The sequence below is a fragment of the Antechinus flavipes genome, chromosome 4 (genome assembly GCF_016432865.1).
Source record: "Antechinus flavipes isolate AdamAnt ecotype Samford, QLD, Australia chromosome 4, AdamAnt_v2, whole genome shotgun sequence".
NCBI lineage: Eukaryota > Metazoa > Chordata > Mammalia > Dasyuromorphia > Dasyuridae > Antechinus > Antechinus flavipes.
This window is the reverse complement of record NC_067401.1, coordinates 380,805,010-380,822,723: the sequence shown is the minus strand read 5'-3', so window position 1 is coordinate 380,822,723 and position 17,714 is coordinate 380,805,010. Positions and strand designations below refer to the sequence as shown.

General features: G+C 40.4%; 1 protein-coding gene and 1 long non-coding RNA gene across 7 annotated transcripts in view; one reads left to right on the top strand and one right to left on the bottom strand.

Annotated features, from left to right (window-relative positions):
- LOC127562624 (uncharacterized) overlaps positions 1-17,714 on the bottom strand; it is a 315,428-nt gene that overhangs the window by 55,617 nt on the left and 242,097 nt on the right. The window lies entirely within an intron of this gene.
- The window catches only part of PFKFB2 (6-phosphofructo-2-kinase/fructose-2,6-biphosphatase 2), a 37,537-nt gene that overhangs the window by 13,221 nt on the left and 6,602 nt on the right, over positions 1-17,714 (top strand). For 4 of the 6 annotated variants that reach the window (XM_051998490.1, XM_051998488.1, XM_051998491.1 and 1 more), the window contains 13 exons: positions 2,545-2,670; positions 3,134-3,230; positions 3,628-3,694; positions 3,851-3,925; positions 4,535-4,591; positions 5,672-5,796; positions 7,783-7,990; positions 8,362-8,508; positions 9,766-9,870; positions 11,152-11,281; positions 12,254-12,316; positions 12,589-12,653; positions 13,314-16,185. In XM_051998490.1, coding sequence (XP_051854450.1) covers positions 2,545-2,670; positions 3,134-3,230; positions 3,628-3,694; positions 3,851-3,925; positions 4,535-4,591; positions 5,672-5,796; positions 7,783-7,990; positions 8,362-8,508; positions 9,766-9,870; positions 11,152-11,281; positions 12,254-12,316; positions 12,589-12,653; positions 13,314-13,514 — 1,466 coding nt within the window. In that variant the 3' untranslated portion in view covers positions 13,515-16,185. Of the gene's footprint in view, positions 1-2,544; positions 2,671-3,133; positions 3,231-3,627; positions 3,695-3,850; positions 3,926-4,534; positions 4,592-5,671; positions 5,797-7,782; positions 7,991-8,361; positions 8,509-9,765; positions 9,871-11,151; positions 11,282-12,253; positions 12,317-12,588; positions 12,654-13,313; positions 16,186-17,714 lie in introns of those variants that run through there. The other 2 variants (XM_051998493.1, XM_051998492.1) reach the window with 2 other exon arrangements.

Below are 17,714 nucleotides of genomic sequence, written 5' to 3'. Positions count from 1 at the left end.
CTCTCTCTCTCTCTCTCTCTCTCTCTCTCTCTCTCTCTCTCTCTCTCTTTTTTTTTTAATCATAGCTTTCAAATAGTCAGATGATTCTAAAAGTATCTCTCATGGATCTCTTTTTCAGATCAGGTGTTTTTCCAATAAGATATTTCATGTTAGCTCTTTTTTTTCATACTTTTGATTTTATTTTAGTAATTCTTAGTGTCTCACGGAGTCACTAGCTCCCAGTTACCCAATCCTAGTTTTTAAGAAACTATTTTCTTCAGTGAGATTTTATATCTCATTTTCCATGGCCATGTGGCCAATTTTGCTTTTTAAGGAATTCTTCCCTTAAGTAGATTTCTATGCTTCTTAATATCATTTGGCCTATTCTATTTCCTTAAATTTTTTCTTCAGTTTTTTTGTCTTTCTTACCAAGATGTTGACTCTCTTTTCATGATTTTCTTGAATCTCTCCTATTTCTTTTCCCATTTTTCCTCTTCCTCTCTTATTTTATTTTTAAAAAGTTCTTTTTGAGCTCCTCCAGGAATTCTTTTTGGTCCTGAGACCAATTCATATTCTTTTCATTGAGGCTTTGGATGTAGCTGTTTTGATTTCTTTGTCTTCTTTTGAGTTTGTGTTTTGATCTTCTCTGTAACTATAATAAGATTCTATAGTCAGGTTCTTTTTTGTTGTTTGTTTGTTTATTTTTTTAACCTATTTCTTGACTTTTAAACTTGTTGTTAAGGTTGGGCTCTGCTTCTAGGGTAAAGAGTAAGTCCTAGAGTAAGGTTGGGCTCTGCTCCTAGGGCAAAGGGTAAGTCCTAGGGTAAAGAATAGTGTCTACTCCAAGCTTCAGATTTTTTTGTGTTGCTGTTTTCAAAGCTAGTTCTGAGAGTCTATAAATTTTTAGCTCTTCCACACTTGTCTGATCTAAAGAGAGATGTTATCACTGTTCTCTTGGCCTGTGCTCTGGTCTCTAAACCACCATAAGTACTCTTTTTCACCCTGAAACTATGGCCAGTATAGTAGTGCTCTTCTTTTACCCCGATACTACAATTCAGAATCATAGCTGGTCAATGCAACAGAGACCTGCACTCACTGCCAGCAAAGGGTCTCTGACAGTTGTCTGACCCCTTCACTATTTGTGGATTGAGAGCTCTGGAATCTGCTACCAATTCAATCACCAGAAAGGCCTGCCCTGGACTAAGCTTTAATCTTACCTAAATGAGACAGACTTTTCTTACTAATTCTTTAAGTTGTTTTATGCTGGAAAATTATTTTATCCTATCCTTTTGTTAGTTCTCCCACTCCAGAATTGGTTTTGAGATGTTATTTTAAAGTTGTTTGCAATAGAATTTAGAGGAATTCAGATAAATCTCTGGGCCTTTATTTCACCATTTTGGCTCTGCCTCCAAGATGTTTTTAAATTCATAAAATAAAACAGGATTACAAAGAAAACCAACTACATTGAATATAGTTATCACTGATTTTTTTTTAAGTTTATGGAACTTCTTGAAATTTATCCCCAGGTTAAAAACCTCTATTTTTTGCAGCTAGAAAAGTATCTGATAATTAGCCAATATTTCTTGACAAAAAGTCTTAAGATGACAACAAAATAAGTCTACAAATCCTTTGAAAATCAGGAGGGAATTATTGTGGTGACTAATAAAAATTGTGAGTACTTCTAGAGTGTCCTGCTTTGCCTTCATTCTCACCACTAAATCAGATCCAAGTGATGCTCCAGTGCCCTTTCTTACCTTCATCTCTGTCATGTGTCATCCTTAACACTAGGCAGAAGATAAAGAGACTTTACCACAACCTAGATTCCTTGGGGGCTTAGAGCTATTAACTTTAGAGGCCAATTTATAGGCTTGAGAGCTGGAAGGGACTTTATAGGTCAATCTCTTATTTCACAGCTTCAACAAAATATTTGAGTTCAGCATTTATTAAGCACCTACTGCATAACGTTCTGTGCTAAGCATTAATAATACAAAGAGAAAACCATAGTAGTTTAAAATTGTACAGATGAGAAAACTGAAACATGAGGCCCAAGTGACTTAACCAGGACCATTCACACCAAGAATTAATAAGAACAACAATAACTAACATATATATCACTCTCACTATGTATTAGGCACTATGTTAAATTCTTTACAATTATCATAACACCAGATCCTCACAACTACCTGGAAGGTAAAAGCTATTTTTATCCCCATTTGATGAGTGAGAAAACTGAGGCAAACAGATATTTAAGTAACTTGCCCAAGGTCACACAGTTAGGAAGTATCTGGGGCTGGATTGGAGCTCAGGTTTTCCTGACTCATTACAGGATACTTGATCTACTTTGTCTCTTTGCCCAAACAGAACCAGGATTAGGACATCAAACCTAGCATTTTTGCTATTTTACTATATTCCTTCCTTTGGGTTCTCTTTGATAGCTTGGGCTGGTTTTCTGTGATCTTTAGTGCATGAACAATCTTGTCTTTAGTTATCATGAAAGGGTAGGAGCATTGAGGAAAACAGTTAATGACTTTTCAGTACTAGGATTCCTTTTCCTTCTTCTTACAGCATGGGCCTCCTACATGACAAACTCCCCAACACTTATTGTAATGATTGGCCTGCCAGCCAGGGGCAAGACTTATGTATCCAAGAAACTCACCCGTTACCTCAACTGGATTGGGGTACCCACCAAAGGTAGGTGCAGCTTAGTCTGTAGAGATAGTACCCTAGGAAAGAAGAAGAATGGGGAGAAATGGGGCTCTTGGGCACCCTTGATCCTTTGATTAGGGGATTTAGCAGTATCTTGGGCTTGGGGATTCAGCTTGCATGTGCCACAATTTCTATAGCAGGCAGTGCCAGTATTCCACAAGTTTGGCAGCTCAACAACCTTCCCTGTCCCACAGCAAATTTATAACTATTTTCTGAACAAGTTGAAGAAGGATGGGATGATGGTAGAGGGGGAGAAACATCTCTGTTCTCAGACTTGGAACAGATTAGAGGAGGACAGAATTGGAGGCTGGGGTTAGGACAGTGTTTCTAGTCCTGATCTTAAATTTGGGTAAATACTGAATGACTGATTTCTAACCCATTTCTAATCCTGTTGACATTGGAGGTACTGTGATATTTAGGGGCTAAAGGGTAGAAGTTTTTCCCACAGTTTTTAATCTCGGGGTATATCGACGTGAAGCAGTCAAATCATATAAATCCTACGACTTCTTCCGGCATGACAATGAAGAGGCCATGAAGATTCGAAAGTAAGTCTCCCCCATGAGATATGGCTATAGGCATGAACGAGCCATGGCCACACAGAGGAATGAGCAGGGTAGATCTTGGGGATTTCCAAAGGAAATTTATCCAACTACACACCCAGAGACTTTGATGATAAAGGAATAAAGTTAAAGAAGCCTCCAACATTAAAGTCTAACCATTCCTGCCTTCTTGATAGCTGGCCCCAAAGAAGAGGTCTTAGAGTCTGATCAGAACAGGAGGGTTCAGAAGGTTTCAGGGTGGGAGGGGAAGCTATGAATATGAATCAAAACAGAGAAGAAAGGTGAGAGGAACAGAATGAGCAACATTGTATGTCTCACTGATCCAGTTTTGCCATTTCCCTATTGTCAGGACACCTGACTTACTCATTCTCTCCATTTGCAGACAGTGTGCCCTGGTAGCTCTAGAAGATGTTAAGGCATATTTCACTTATGAATGTGGTCAGATCGCGGTAAGTTTTGCCTATCGTCTTCCACCCCCTTCCCAACTCAGTTCATCTTCCCTTCCCCCTTCAGCTCCATCTCAGGTTTCCACTAAGGTAACAGGTAGACCCTTTCCCTACTATGCCTTTTCTCCTCCAATCTACACCATGTGCTTTCTTTCCCAGGTATTTGATGCTACCAATACCACCCGGGAAAGAAGGGACCTGATCTTGAACTTTGCCAAGGAGAATGCCTTTAAGGTTGGGTTTGGCTCATGATGCCAGGGTGGTGGGGCTGGAGGTGATCATGAATGGAATTAAATGTTTAGGATTTTTCCCTTGGTCTGGTCCCCAATCCTTGAATGCTTTTGTTTCAGATCCTTTCTCAGACTCATGGCCTGTGTGCCTGAGACCCTGGGAATCTGGAGAGAGACAAAGAGACAGGCAGAGACAGAGAGACAAATACAGAGGTAAACAGACACACACAAAGAGACAGAGATTGAGAGACATCAAAAGATAAACAGAGATACAGAGGGAAAGACTCCAGAGAGAGACAGGAAGAGATAGAGAGATACAGAGACGGAGAGAGACAAAGAGATACAGAACAAGGAGACAGAGACAAAGAGATATAGAACAAGGACAGAGGGACAGTGACAGACAGAGGTTCATAGAGAGAAACAGAGAGACAGAGACAGACAAACACATACATACAAGAGACAGAGACAACGGAAATAAAGGTAGCTAGACACAGAGAGACAAAGAAGGATAAACAGAGACACGCTCACACCATTGTTGAAGGCCATTCTCCTCAACGGACACATAGTGTCGCTTTCACACTGCTTACCACTGCTCCATGCCCCTCCTCCTCAGGTCTTCTTCGTGGAATCTGTCTGTGATGATCCTGATGTGATTGCAGCCAACATTCTGGTGGGTAACAAGCACCCCATTCCTATGGCCACATTGAATCCTTTAGGGGTCAAAGAGCCTATCTGGTTAATAATGAGAAGAAATCAAGACTTAATATTGCAAGTAATCACTGCTCTCTAGTTTCCAGCTTTGAGGAATGTCATTGCGTTATTCTTTACTAATTTCTCCTGGGGATCAAGGACAAGTTTAGGTAGAAAAAAGGGGAAACAGAGAAGAGGAAACTGACATTCAGAGCTGGAAAGAGACAAAGGCTTGAGGGCCAAAGTAACTCATCTTTGCTGACTGAAATCCTGGCCCACAGATATGAGTCATGTCTAGAGGCTCAGATTCTGGCATTTCTCCTGGCAAGGAGCTAATTTAGGGATGCCGCCTGCCAGGTAATTATTATATCCCAACATATGGGCTCATACATATGATAAATTTAATTCCCAGTAGAGTGAAGAGACACCTGCTATTGGTACATAGAGGAAGCAGGGCATAGTGGATAGAGAGCTCAAGGAAGATCATGGCTCAAATCCCACCTCAGACACTTACTGGTCTCTTCACCTCTGTGAGCCTCTGTTTTCCTTATCTGTAAAGTGGAGATGATAATAGCATTTACTTCACAAGGTGTTTGGGAGGATTGTATAGAATCTTATCTATCAGATGCTTTGTGGACTTTTAAAAGTGCCACATAGATATGACACCATCATCATAATTAATTATGTAATTATTAGTAATAATAATCATTATTATTACTGTTAGTAGAGCAAGAAAAGATTCCCTGGAGTTCCACTGCCCCTTTTTTTTCCCCCAGCATACTTTTCCAAGAAAAAGCAAAAATTGCTGAGGCCCAGGAAGAACTTCAGCAAAGTTAAACTCCTGCCAGTCCCCAAGTTAGTGGTGATTATGTGATTCTCCCTAGTTAATGCTCTCATCCCTATTACAAGATAGGTTGGGAGTGGGGGCCTTATTGGCCTTAAGGCAAGGCTGGCTTAGATTTACTAGCAAAGGCAAGTAAAGGGAAGGAAGGATAGGAGAGGGAGAATATCAGGAGAAAGCTTAGGTGTGACTGGGATCCCACTAGTCTTGTTCTTCCAGGAAGTGAAAGTCTCGAGCCCGGACTACCCAGAAAGGAACAGGGAGAATGTGATGGAGGACTTCTTGAAGAGAATTGAGTGTTACAAAGTCACCTATCGGCCTCTTGACCCTGACCACTATGACAAGTGAGTTTTGAGATCTTGTTCACATAGTAACTTTTGTGGGGTGGGATGGGGATTGTGGAAGGAGGGGCATAGGATCACATACTTCTCAAGGTCTTTTAGCAAGGTTGAACCTCCTATAGTTCTGGGATTATATAATTTTTTGCCTATATATCAAATGATATACATATCATTTGAGAGGGCAAAGAGATATTGAGGCTAAGTGGCTTATATGAAGGGTGAGTAAGGAAGATTTTTTTGGTAGTTAATTTCCATTCTCTAAATATTATGTCTTCATAGCTTTTGTTTGGAAGAGACTGAGGAAGTGGGGGGAAGGAACAGAGAGAAGGAAAAGGTGATAAGCATTTATTACTGTGTGGCAGGTATTGTGTTAAGTGTTTCACAAATATAATTTAATTCTTATAACAACTCTGTAAGGAAGTAAGATTAATTTTATCCCCATTTCATAACTGAGGAAATTGAGACAGATTGAGGTTAAATGACTTGCCCAAGACTGAACAGCTAATAAGTGTCTGAAGCTGAATTTGAACCCTGTGGTCCTTACTCCAGGTCCAGCACTCTGTACTATGGAACTTCCTAGGGCCTTTCTTTGATAGTATAATTCAAATTCTGACGGAGAGGTACCACCTTGGTCAAGGCAACTTAAGTTTTTTGGGCTTCAGTTTCCTCATCATAATAAGAGATTGGACTTGACTTTGACTGTATGGTCCTTTTTAGCTCTAAATCCAGCATAATCCTATGCTGTCCTATGCTGTTGTTACTGTGGTTACAAAACTCAGGTATGCTGGTAAATATTTAACAACCAGCTCTTAGGGGGGAAAACTAAGGATACCCTATAACACACTTTTCCATTTAATCTACATTATTAACTTTTTTCCTTCACTTTCCTAAGTCTAGACAGTCAACACAAGAGTAAATAAAACCTTAATTTATAGCATTTGTCACTTCTGAGATGTAAATGCTCAACAATGAAAATTTAACATATCTTATAAGCTGGTATGAGCTAGCTCCAGCATATCCCTGATCACTACCCTTCCTGATCTTTTAATATTAATAATAACCAAAATTTATATGATTCTTTAAGGTTTACAAAGTACTTTATAGACATTTTATTTGATCCTTATAATAACCCTAGGATTTAGATGCTAATATTATTGTCACTTTATAGATGAAGAACTTGAAGCATGTCTCTATACCTCCTGCTTTTCAGGTTCCTTTTGTATGTTGTCTTTCCCCATTAGATTATAGGCTTCCTGAGTGTAGGGAACATATATATATATATATATACATATATATATATATATATCTCCAGTATTTTTATCTCCGGTACTTAGCACAGTACCTCCTTGCACATAGAAGATACTTAATACATGCTTCTGTACTGACTGACTGAGGCAGACAGAGTTTAAGAGTTACACAACTAATAGGTTTTGGGGGGAGGTTTTGAATTACTTAGGTCTTCTGGCCTCAAGAATCAGGACTCTATCCACTTCATTGATTAATTGATCTCTTAAGGGCATGAATATAGCTTCCATGTCCCTGCCACTCAGTGTGACTAAGTAAAGTTAGTAAATTATTTAAAGTTGGTAAGTCATTTAAAGTTAGTAAGTATTTTACTTTTTAAGTAATTTTAAGCAAAAGTAATTTACTTTTCCTAAGTAAAAGTACATTTTATTTAATCTTGGGGAAAATATTTTCTTATGTTTAGTAATTAGTTTACTTTTTAAGTAATTTTAAGTAAAATAATTAAAAAATAACTTTCCTAAGAAAAGGTAAATTTTATTTAATCTTACTTGGGAAAAATATTTTTTATGGTTTGGTCAGGGGATGATCACACAAGATGGAGTGAGGAGAAGCTGGAAGTGATGAGAGAAAGAGCAGATCTTTGAATTCACATTGAAGATCTACATTACGAGTTTCTCCTCAGTCCTTCTTCCTAAGATCTCACCTCTGGAGGGGTTGTCCTTCCTCTTCTCTCTTCTGTGTCAGGGATTTGTCCTTCATCAAGGTGATCAATGTGGGGCAGCGGTTCTTGGTGAACCGGGTACAGGACTACATTCAGAGCAAGATTGTGTACTACCTCATGAACATCCATATCCAGCCCCGAACTATTTATCTTTGTCGCCATGGAGAAAGCGAGTTCAACCTGCTGGGCAAGATTGGGGGTGACTCTGGTCTCTCATTTCGAGGAAAGCAGGTGAGTAGACAACCAGTGCACCAAGAAGGTCATGGTCAATGTTGATATAATTATGTTCCCCTCTGGCCTCTCTTGCATCCACATTTACAGTCTTAGTGTTGCTTGGAGTTTGCAGAAGAGGGGTGGTGCTAGCTTGTTACCTGTAGTCTTATCCTATGTTTAAGGATGATGGAAGGTTTCTTTTCCTCATCACTTCGTCTTTCTGAAGCCAGGCATCTGTTGCATATTTACTACCTTTTCAGCACTCTTCCAGGTGCTCTAATTTAAATCCATTCATCCTTGAGGGGGCTCAACTCCTTGCTGAGAGTGATCTCTGCCATTTCCTCTGCCAACCCCACTTAGAGATATCATTTCTTTTTGTTTCCTCTCAGTTTTCTCAAGCACTGAGGAAGTTCCTGGAAGAGCAGGAGATTGTGGACCTCAAAGTATGGACCAGCCAGCTAAAAAGAACTATTCAGACTGCAGAGTCTCTGGGGGTGACATATGAACAGTGGAAAATCCTAAATGAGATTGATGCTGTGAGTAGACAGTGAAATGGGATGGTCTGGCTGCTAAGTGACACAATGGATAGAGTAATGAATCTGGAGTCAGAAAGACTCACCTTCCTGTTCAAAGTGGCCCCAGATTCTTACTAGCAATGTGACTTAGGAAAGTTATTATACTCTGTTGTCTGAGTTTCCTCATCTTTAAAATGAGCTGAAGAAGGAAATGGCAAACCCAAGAAAGCCCCAAATGAAGTCACAAAGAGTTGAACGTGACTGAAACAACTGAAGAACATAACAAAAAGGGTTGGTCTGTAGCAGGGGAGTACTTCTCTTCCTCCTGTGATTAAGAGTCCCATAGAGTTCATCATTTGGACAGCCACTTCCAGAAAAACGAACAACAAAGTCACAACCTTGAAATAGTAATATCTGGCAAACCCCCAGTAGACACTTTCTACCTGCCTCCCCTATCACTGTGAAGAGCAGAACGTGGATTTTTTTTTTTAATCTAGTCACTGCGATTCCTGGGCTAAAGCCAGAATAGGGTCTTCTGAAGTTATTTTGTTCCATTTGAGTATGCTTCTGGATGTGTAAAAGAAAGTAGAGGAAATCTTGCTTCCATGGTTTCTACTTTTTAAAACTAATTATAGCCAAAGTCTTCTTATATGTTCAGTATTAGATTCCTACCCCTTTGGCACCCAGTGTCATTTCTTTCTTCCCCTCTTTCTCCTTTACCTTTTAAAACATTTCTTATAAATATCTTCTAAACCTCGTCAGTTTTCTCTCATCTTAGTCTTATATTATATTCCCTTGATTCCCAAAGTTCTTCTTTTAAATTAGGATCTCATTCCACCCCAGACAGTAAGAAGATCTTCCTTCAATGGTTAGAGAAATAGAAGTGAAATCTGGAAGATAAGATTGGAATTCAGGTCTGTCTGACTTCAGTCCCTTTCCCTTGGGAGTTCCAGATACTAGTTTAGTTGTATGGTTGTGTTCAGTCATGTTTGACTCTTTGTGACCCTATTTGGGTTTTCTTGGCAAAGATAATGGAATGGTTTGCCATTTCCTTCTCCATCTCATTTTACAAATGAGGAAACTGAGATAAATAGTGTACAAGGACATGCCTAAAGTCACATTACTAGTTAGTGTCTGGGACTTTCTGACTTCAAACCTGGCTCTTTTTATACTATACCTTTGGCTGCCCTACTGACATCATAGTTTTGCATAAACATGAAAGGGATAGGTTTATTATCCAGTCTTCTGGAACCTTCAACAAGTTTTGGCTTTCTGCAGGGTGTGTGTGAAGAGATGACCTATGAGGAAATTGAGAAGCAATACCCAGAAGAGTTTGCTCTTCGGGATCAAGAGAAATATCTATATCGTTACCCTGGAGGGGAGGTAAGGCTTCAATGAATAATGTACTGCAAGAGTTTAATATCTTGGAAGGACCTGATTATTATTCTTCTGGGTTGGGAGAGACTACTCAAGAAGTCACTTGATTCATGTTCCTGCTTCTAGTTAGACTGGGTCAGACAAATTGTATTTGGGGTGTGAGGGAGGGCTTTTGGTCCTGATCTTTGGAAAAGGAGACATTTAGATTCTTTTGAATCGCCTGTCTCAGCTATAGATCAACATACCTTGATAAAAAAATAAAAGAAGCTTATTCTTACCCTCCCCCTACTCCTATCAGGTCACAGTCATAATAAACTATATAAAGTGGGTTTAGGCTCTTTTCTGCTTGTCCAAGGTAAATGGTAATTTCCGTGGCAAATTTACTGTCTTTTTAATCTGAATTCCTGGAAACAAATTGGCATATGCTTTCTGGATATTTAACACCAAGAGAATCAAAATATAAGAAAAAAACGATAGCTAATAGCTCACATTTTTATAGCACTTAAAATTGCAATTCCATTTTACAAATATTCTTTCCTTTATTCTTCATAGCAGTCCTGGGAGATAGGTGCTGCCTTGTATTATAGATCTGAAATCATGTCTTCTGATTATAAATAACAAGAAAATAATAGCGTATGGTAATAATAAAAACATTTTATTCTCACAACAACCCTTAGAAAAAAGTGCTATTTTTCCCCCATTCACATATGAGCCACTAGGTGGCACAGTGGATAAGGCTTCAAACCTGTTGTCTAGCTTACTGTGTGATCCTGGTCAAGTCACTTAACCCTGTTTGCTTCAGTATCCTCACCTATAAAATGAGTTGGAGAAGGAATGGCTAACTACTCCAGTATATTTGCCAAGAAAACTCTTAAGTGGGCGTCACAAAATTGGAGACAACTGAAATGACTGAACAACTTAAAAAACATGAGACTGAGAGACTCCAAGGCCAGCTCTCCTTTTATTATTTTATCCAGCAATATCTAGGGAGACTCTAGCTTTCCTAAAAATCCCAACCACTTCTTGACTAGGACAGAAAAGAAATGAGATTGAGTTCCAGTCCTTTCTCAATGACCTGTGGTTTTTCTCAGCCTGAACCTTGTTCTTGAAAGATCTGAGCACTCCCAAGAGACACGAGACTCAGGGTTGGGGGTAAGAAGAGAATTTAGTTGGCGACACGGAGTCTCTGTGCCTACTGGAATGAAACCAGCTGGGGAAGGAAGAAGAAAAAGAGAGATCATTTGACTGAAACTCAGCTGCCAATTTGATTCTGGCTTCTTTCTCCAGTCATACCAGGACCTGGTGCAGCGGCTGGAGCCGGTCATCATGGAGTTGGAGCGCCAGGGCAACGTCCTTGTCATCTCCCACCAGGCTGTCATGCGCTGCCTTCTGGCCTACTTCTTGGACAACAGTGCAGGTGCCAGAGAAGGGCAGGCTGAGAAGAGGGGGGAATTGAGGGGAGGGCAAGGGCTCGCCTCCTGATGGTGCCAGAATCCTTTGGCACTTTGTCCCTAGCTTTGAGAGTAGGTATTTCAGACTGGTAGAGGGATACAGCAGCTATTGAATATGTCCCTTGATATCCCCAACCCTGCTGTTACAAAAGCCCTCGTCTGGAATACTTTTTTAGCTTATCAGACCCACCGAGTTAAGGTTGAGTGTGTACTTTGGGGAGACTTGATGCCTTTTCTCCTATTCATTATTCTGATTTTTCACTATCCTGCATATTAAGGAGGGGTATCTTCTAGCCTTTGAATTTGCATGTTTGAGACATGAAACAACACAGAGAGATCCATATTTCTTTAAGAGGGAAAGCATAGGGGTAGTGGAGGCAGCAGGATGGTTCTTTGTGGGCTGGAAATAGGCAGAGAAGGGGGGACCATCTCTTTGCCTCCTTGTTTTTATAACTTCTGACCTGAAAACCATCTCCTAATCCCATAGAGGACATTCTTTTTTTTTTTTTTTTTTTTTTTTTAACCTTCATACAAATCTCCTTTTCCACAAATCCTGCTTAAATCCTGTGGTCCAGCTTCTTTATCTCCATTTTCCTTTACTCAGCCCAAGTCTCCCCATGTTGGCAACTTTTCCATCTCCACATTGATCACTTTCTAACTTGAGATTCAATGTCTACAGGAGAGAATGGAGCCCCCGATGAGAATTACAGCAGGGGCCTTCTGCTGACACCACAGACAATGAATCATCAGAAAATAAATAATGAGTTGAAGTCCTCCAAAACCATCCATTTTAATCTGACCCCCCACCCCAGTATTATTCAGTGAATCAATCAATAAACATTTATTAAGTGTCTGTTATGTGCTAGGCACTGTGATAGGGCCTAGGGATTCAAAAGGAGACAAAACCAGTCCCATTCATTATGTTTTTCTGGTTTCAGATGAGCTACCATATTTGAGGTGCCCACTCCACACCATCTTCAAACTCACACCTGTGGCTTATGGTAATTATGAACTTGGGGGCTAAGTTGGGAGGTTGGAAATTAAAGGGATATGGAGTTTTCTTAGCAGTTTTTTTGAGAGAGGCCAGAGAAAAATCCTTAGGATTTCTTTTTAAAAGCCAAGTCAGTGATTCTTGGGCTCATCTCTTACTGTATTAGCCAGTGTCACATGGAAGAGAAGTCTGGGACTTCTCTTCACACTGGATCTCAGGGAATCCTCTCTTGATAACTTTTCATCTTAGAATGTTCCCATTCTTCCTTCCATTCTCTATCAGGATGCAAAGTGGAAACAATAAAACTCAACGTGGAAGCTGTGAATACTCACCGAGACAAGCCTACTGTAAGTATTTCCTAGATGGAATGATTTTCCCAGACTCCTTTCTGCTACCTTTAGATCTCTGAGCCTTGAGTAGTAAGAGAGCTGGGTGTTAAAAGGCATTGATTGAATTGCTTGATGAAAAGATCACTGTTGTAGGCTAGCGTTCTGGTTAGTATGTTCTTTTGCAATGGGAAATGGACACTGGTTTATTATTATTGTTATTACTATTACTACTTCTCAGTAGTAGTAATAGTAGTAATATTGTGACATTTAAAAATAGGAAACTGAAATTCCAGTTAAAGATGAAAAACATTTCATTAAAGTAAAGTTGGATCCTTTTTCTGGGAAGGTCCCCCACTTGACACGCAGGGTGTTCCAGAGAACAATGGGGTAAAGGAGTTGGGAGGCTTCAGTTCAGTTCCCAGAACTATCCCTGATAGTCTCTGAGACCCAAGAGAAATCTGTCCTCTCTTCTCTCTGAGAGAGATTATGAGACTAGAAGAGTTATCATCTGTCTCCAATCCTTCTAGATGTCCAGTGGTAAGAAAAACTGGCTAGATTCTATTTTTGTGGCAAGGTCTCTGGAGGACAGAAACCAGGAATCAGGGAAATGGTTTAACCTTTGTGAATGAGCTCTTGGCTCGGCTTTCATTCCTGTGGTGTCCCTCCATTTCTAATCAGAACAACTTCCCCAAGAATCAAACCCCTGTAAGGATGAGAAGGAACAGCTTTACGCCTCTGTCCAGTTCGGATACAATAAAGCGCCCGAGAAATTACAGTGTTGGGAGCCGGCCTCTCAAGCCCCTCAGCCCTCTCCGTGCCCTGGATGCTCAAGAAGGGGCTGACCAGCCGAAGACCCAAGTCAGCGTTCCCGTGGTGTAATCGTGTGTGTTCTTCCCTGAACCCAGCCCCCTTTTCCCTTTTACTAATCACCTAGGACTTACTTTAACTTCTACATCTTTAATTAATCCTAACCCAGAGCATGAGACTATGTTTATGAACCAGCCAACTTCAATCATTCCCAGATGTGATGTAACACATCACCCCATCAAGCTTTTGACCTTGGTCAAATTCTAGTGGGGTCTCTTGGAACAGATATTTGGGCATGAGTTTTGGAAGATGAAAAAAGATAAACATCTTTATCTCCCATGAGGGAGATGATTTGCTGTAGTCAAGATTGGAAGGGACTGATAAGCACTTTCCAAATACCTTTCTTTCTTTCCCCAACCTGTCATCGTTAACGTACTTTGTTTGTGAGTGTGTGGAGGACACACATGCTGGGTGAGCTATTTTCCTTCACTTCTTAAGTCCCTTTGTTACTTTATGCTAAATGTACTTACCAGCTTTCTTCCCTCTTCTCTCCCTTCCCCCTTAAGACCCTTCATTAGATTGTCCCACTTTTGACCAGAGTGATGCATGGAACCTGTGTGGTACCTGTGGAAGGAATAGAGAGCAGATTGGGGAGGGAAATTTGGGCTCTGTTTCATGATGTCATAATGGGACTTAACTTGAAGGGGCTACTCCCATCCTTTGCTCTTTCTACTCAACCTATATGTGTATATGAGATATAGCATCCCCAGTCTCAGGGCTCACATTTCCTTTTACAAGAAATGATCCCAAGACCTTTTTTACTGGGGGAGATACTAGGTTTTGTGTATTTGGCCAATGCCTTCCTTGGGTTTGCTTTTGAATTCAAAAGGGCTGTTATAAGGGCTGCTGATGTGAGAAGGTAGGGAGATGGTCTGTATTCTGCCCAAGACTCTTCTAGGGGAGCACATACTGGGAAAGGTCTCTCTTTCCCACTGGCTCCCGGGCTTATTGCCAACAGCAACAGCTGCCCTGCCAAAGCCAGTGACCTCTCTGGGCCGATTAGAAGGGCAGAACTAGAGTCTGAAACTTTTGAGGATGTTGAATGTTCCAGTTCTTTCAGGCAACAACATCTGACTCCTTTCCCCTGCCTGGAAGTAAATCTTGGGATACACTGACAATAATATTCATCAAATGGAATGGATATTTTAATACACATAATACATTAGGAAAATTCTCCCCTCCTCTCCCATTTCCTTCCTCCCTCTCCGCCAAAGTTACAACGACCTATTGAAAAACCTGGTGGCTTGCTGTCCCTTCTTGGGAAAGGGTGTCCTTTCCACAAGTTTAAAAATATACCCATTGGGATTCAATGTAATGCCTAGAAGCATTAGGGCTTCCTATTTCCAAGTTTTGTCCTTAGCATCTTCTGGGTTTGGGATCTCTCCTATTAACCCAAGGGAGCTACTTCTCTATGTGTTATGTTACATCTACTTTCTCAACTGAGAGCTTACCCTGATCATATCCTAATTTGGATCCTTTTGTTTTTCTCTTCATAGTTTCTGAGACTATATTTACATAAGGATCCCTGGGGCTTTAACTTCCTTTATCCCCTGATTTCCAAGATCTTTTTTTTTTGGGGGGGAGGTGGGAATAGTGATCTTCTTATATTTGGCAAATCACTTGGTCTGGAACTGTGGTGTAAGTGTCACTGCTGTCTGTGGGGTGGAGTGAAGAGACAGCTTCTACATCTCTCAGAACCCTTCTTGGAAGCTTATCTAAAAATCTCAGCCAGATTTCTTCTGTCCTTTTTTGTAGGAGGTATTTATTTGGGACCAGATTGCCAGAGCAATTCATCAATAGTTAATGCAGTTTTTCTGAGGTGATAATGGGCAATTTCCTGCATTGATCACATGGGAAGAATAATTGGACAGTGAATATTTGGGCTAAGCAGCCAATTTAGGAATCCTAGATTCCCTTTGGTTAGATATTACTCAATTACCTAATCAACCATTATCATTTACTAAGTTCTTGCTATTTGCTAGATACTGTGCTAAGTTTTGAGGATACAAAGAAAGTGGGGGAGGGGATGCATGGAACAGTTCCTGCTTTCAAATAGTTTATATTCTAATGCTGGTCTGAGTGGGTCAAAACTGTAGACTGAATATAGACTTAGCCAATTATTTTGATTGGATGGAGAGATCCCACTACTGGAAATGTGCACTGTGGAGGGAGTTTAAGAGATTTGGTTTCTATCCCCATTTCAAACCCTTTTGAATTAGAGTAAAACACAGTACCTCTTAGGGCCTAACCCCATGAGCAAAATGAAGAGAATTATTCCCATTCCATTATAAAGGCTCTACAAACACTGGATTCCTTGGATAAATAGCCGGTGCTTCTAAGTGCCAGAGGTGCTAGAAAAGGACAGCAAATGAAGACTGGCAGGCAGCTGAGATCTCAAGCAGGGGCTCCCAAAATTTATGCTCTTTCCTCCTCTTGTCCAGGTAGGTGTGGCAGCCAACTTCTAGACTCAAGCTTGTTCATGCCCTTTTGAAACACATTCCTTTCCAAGGCCAGAGTTAAGATAAGTTGACATTGCTTTTCTAGCCAGCTAAACAATAAGCACTAAGGGCAAAGCCGTGGCTTCCAGACACTATGGTGAGCTTAGGGATGTCCTCTTTTTCCTGTCCATCTCCTCAAGGGTATGTTAAACAATTCTAATTAAAAATGATTGTGTACTCACAAAGTGTGATGCAACATATGTATAATACCAGTGCCTGATATATGTGCTGGGAGGACATTTAGCTGCGAGGCAGATAATTCTCTTGCCTTCCCTGTCTCCATCACTCCCACTCTACCATACCCCAAACATGTGATACTAATCTTGTACTGAGGTTGTTAGAAGTGTCCTGGGGAGAGCTAGGTTTTGTCCCATATTAGAAGAGACATGAGGGATTTGGGCATGTATTTATGACAGCTTATTTCAAATGGGTATAGTTTGGATTTGGTCTATTTGACAGTTTTGGTCTGGAAAAGTATTTAAACTGATGGCCCTTTGAGGGTAAGAGAATGATTAGCTGTTGATTAATATAAGAAAATAAGACTGTTAGTCCTTTTGGAACCTTTTGGTAGGAGAGGAAATGGCAAGACTTGGGCTGTCCCATGTCTTGTCTTTGTTGAGATTAACCTTCTAGAAAGAAATTGAACCAAGGAAGATGAAATCTAAGCCTCCTGGCCTTAGAGCCAGAGTTGAGCTGGGTCTTTATTCCATTCCTCCGGAGTGCCTTCCGAACACAGGCTCCTCCATCAGAGTTATCTGGGAGTCTTTTTTTCTCCTTCCTACCTCTTCTTTCATTAACTTCTGTATAGATTTCTGAATACTCTGGCTCCTTTGTTGAAGTATTTAGAAGCACTCATGAGATAGGGGAATTTATAGGATCTTTTCTGGAAAAAAAATGTTTACGGATACTGCCTAAGAGGATTAGAAAAATTCTCTTGTTTCTCTGTCTCTGCCTCTCTTTCTCTGCTTCTCTGTCTCATTTCTCTCTCTCTCTCTCTCTCTCTCTCTCTCTCTCTCTCTCTCTCTCTCTCTCTCTCTCTTTCTCTCTCTCTCTCTCTGTTTTTGTCTCTCTTTCTCTCCTTCCTTCCTTCCCTCCCTCTTGCCCTTCCCTCCCCTTATCTTTCATCTAGTATTAAAGAAAAAATGGATTTCTCTTTTTTCCCCCTTTGGGAATTAAAATTCCTTCTCTTAACACTTTCTTGTTTTTCCCTTTTCCCAAATTGGAACATAGTTCCCAAACATTAGCCTTAAATTCTTACATTCCATTCTTATTGGAAATAGAAAGCACAGTGAACAACTTTTCAGGAAGACTTAAATCATATAATCTAACCTATACTCATTTAGCACATGGGTTCAAGGCACTCCAAGTTAGGCTCTTGTGTTACAAAATAAAACAAATTGGTTCTTTGCCCTCAAGGAACTTACATTCCACTGCAAGAGTTATATTCCACTGCAATATCATTCCCTAAATCTCCTTATTGGGAATGGGAGTGAATGTTTCTACCCGCCTTCCCAGATTAGAAATACTTTGCACTTAAACTGTGCTTCCAGAGCCCTGATTTGTTGCCCTTATTTAGACTTTATAAATGCTGACATTTTCAAGAGCCATGTGATCCAGATGCTTGGAGATAAGTGTGCCTTGTGGCTTCTCTGAAGGTCTTCCAGTCCCAGGGAAGAGTGCCCAGACAAAAGAGAGGTATCTGGTTGTGTTACAT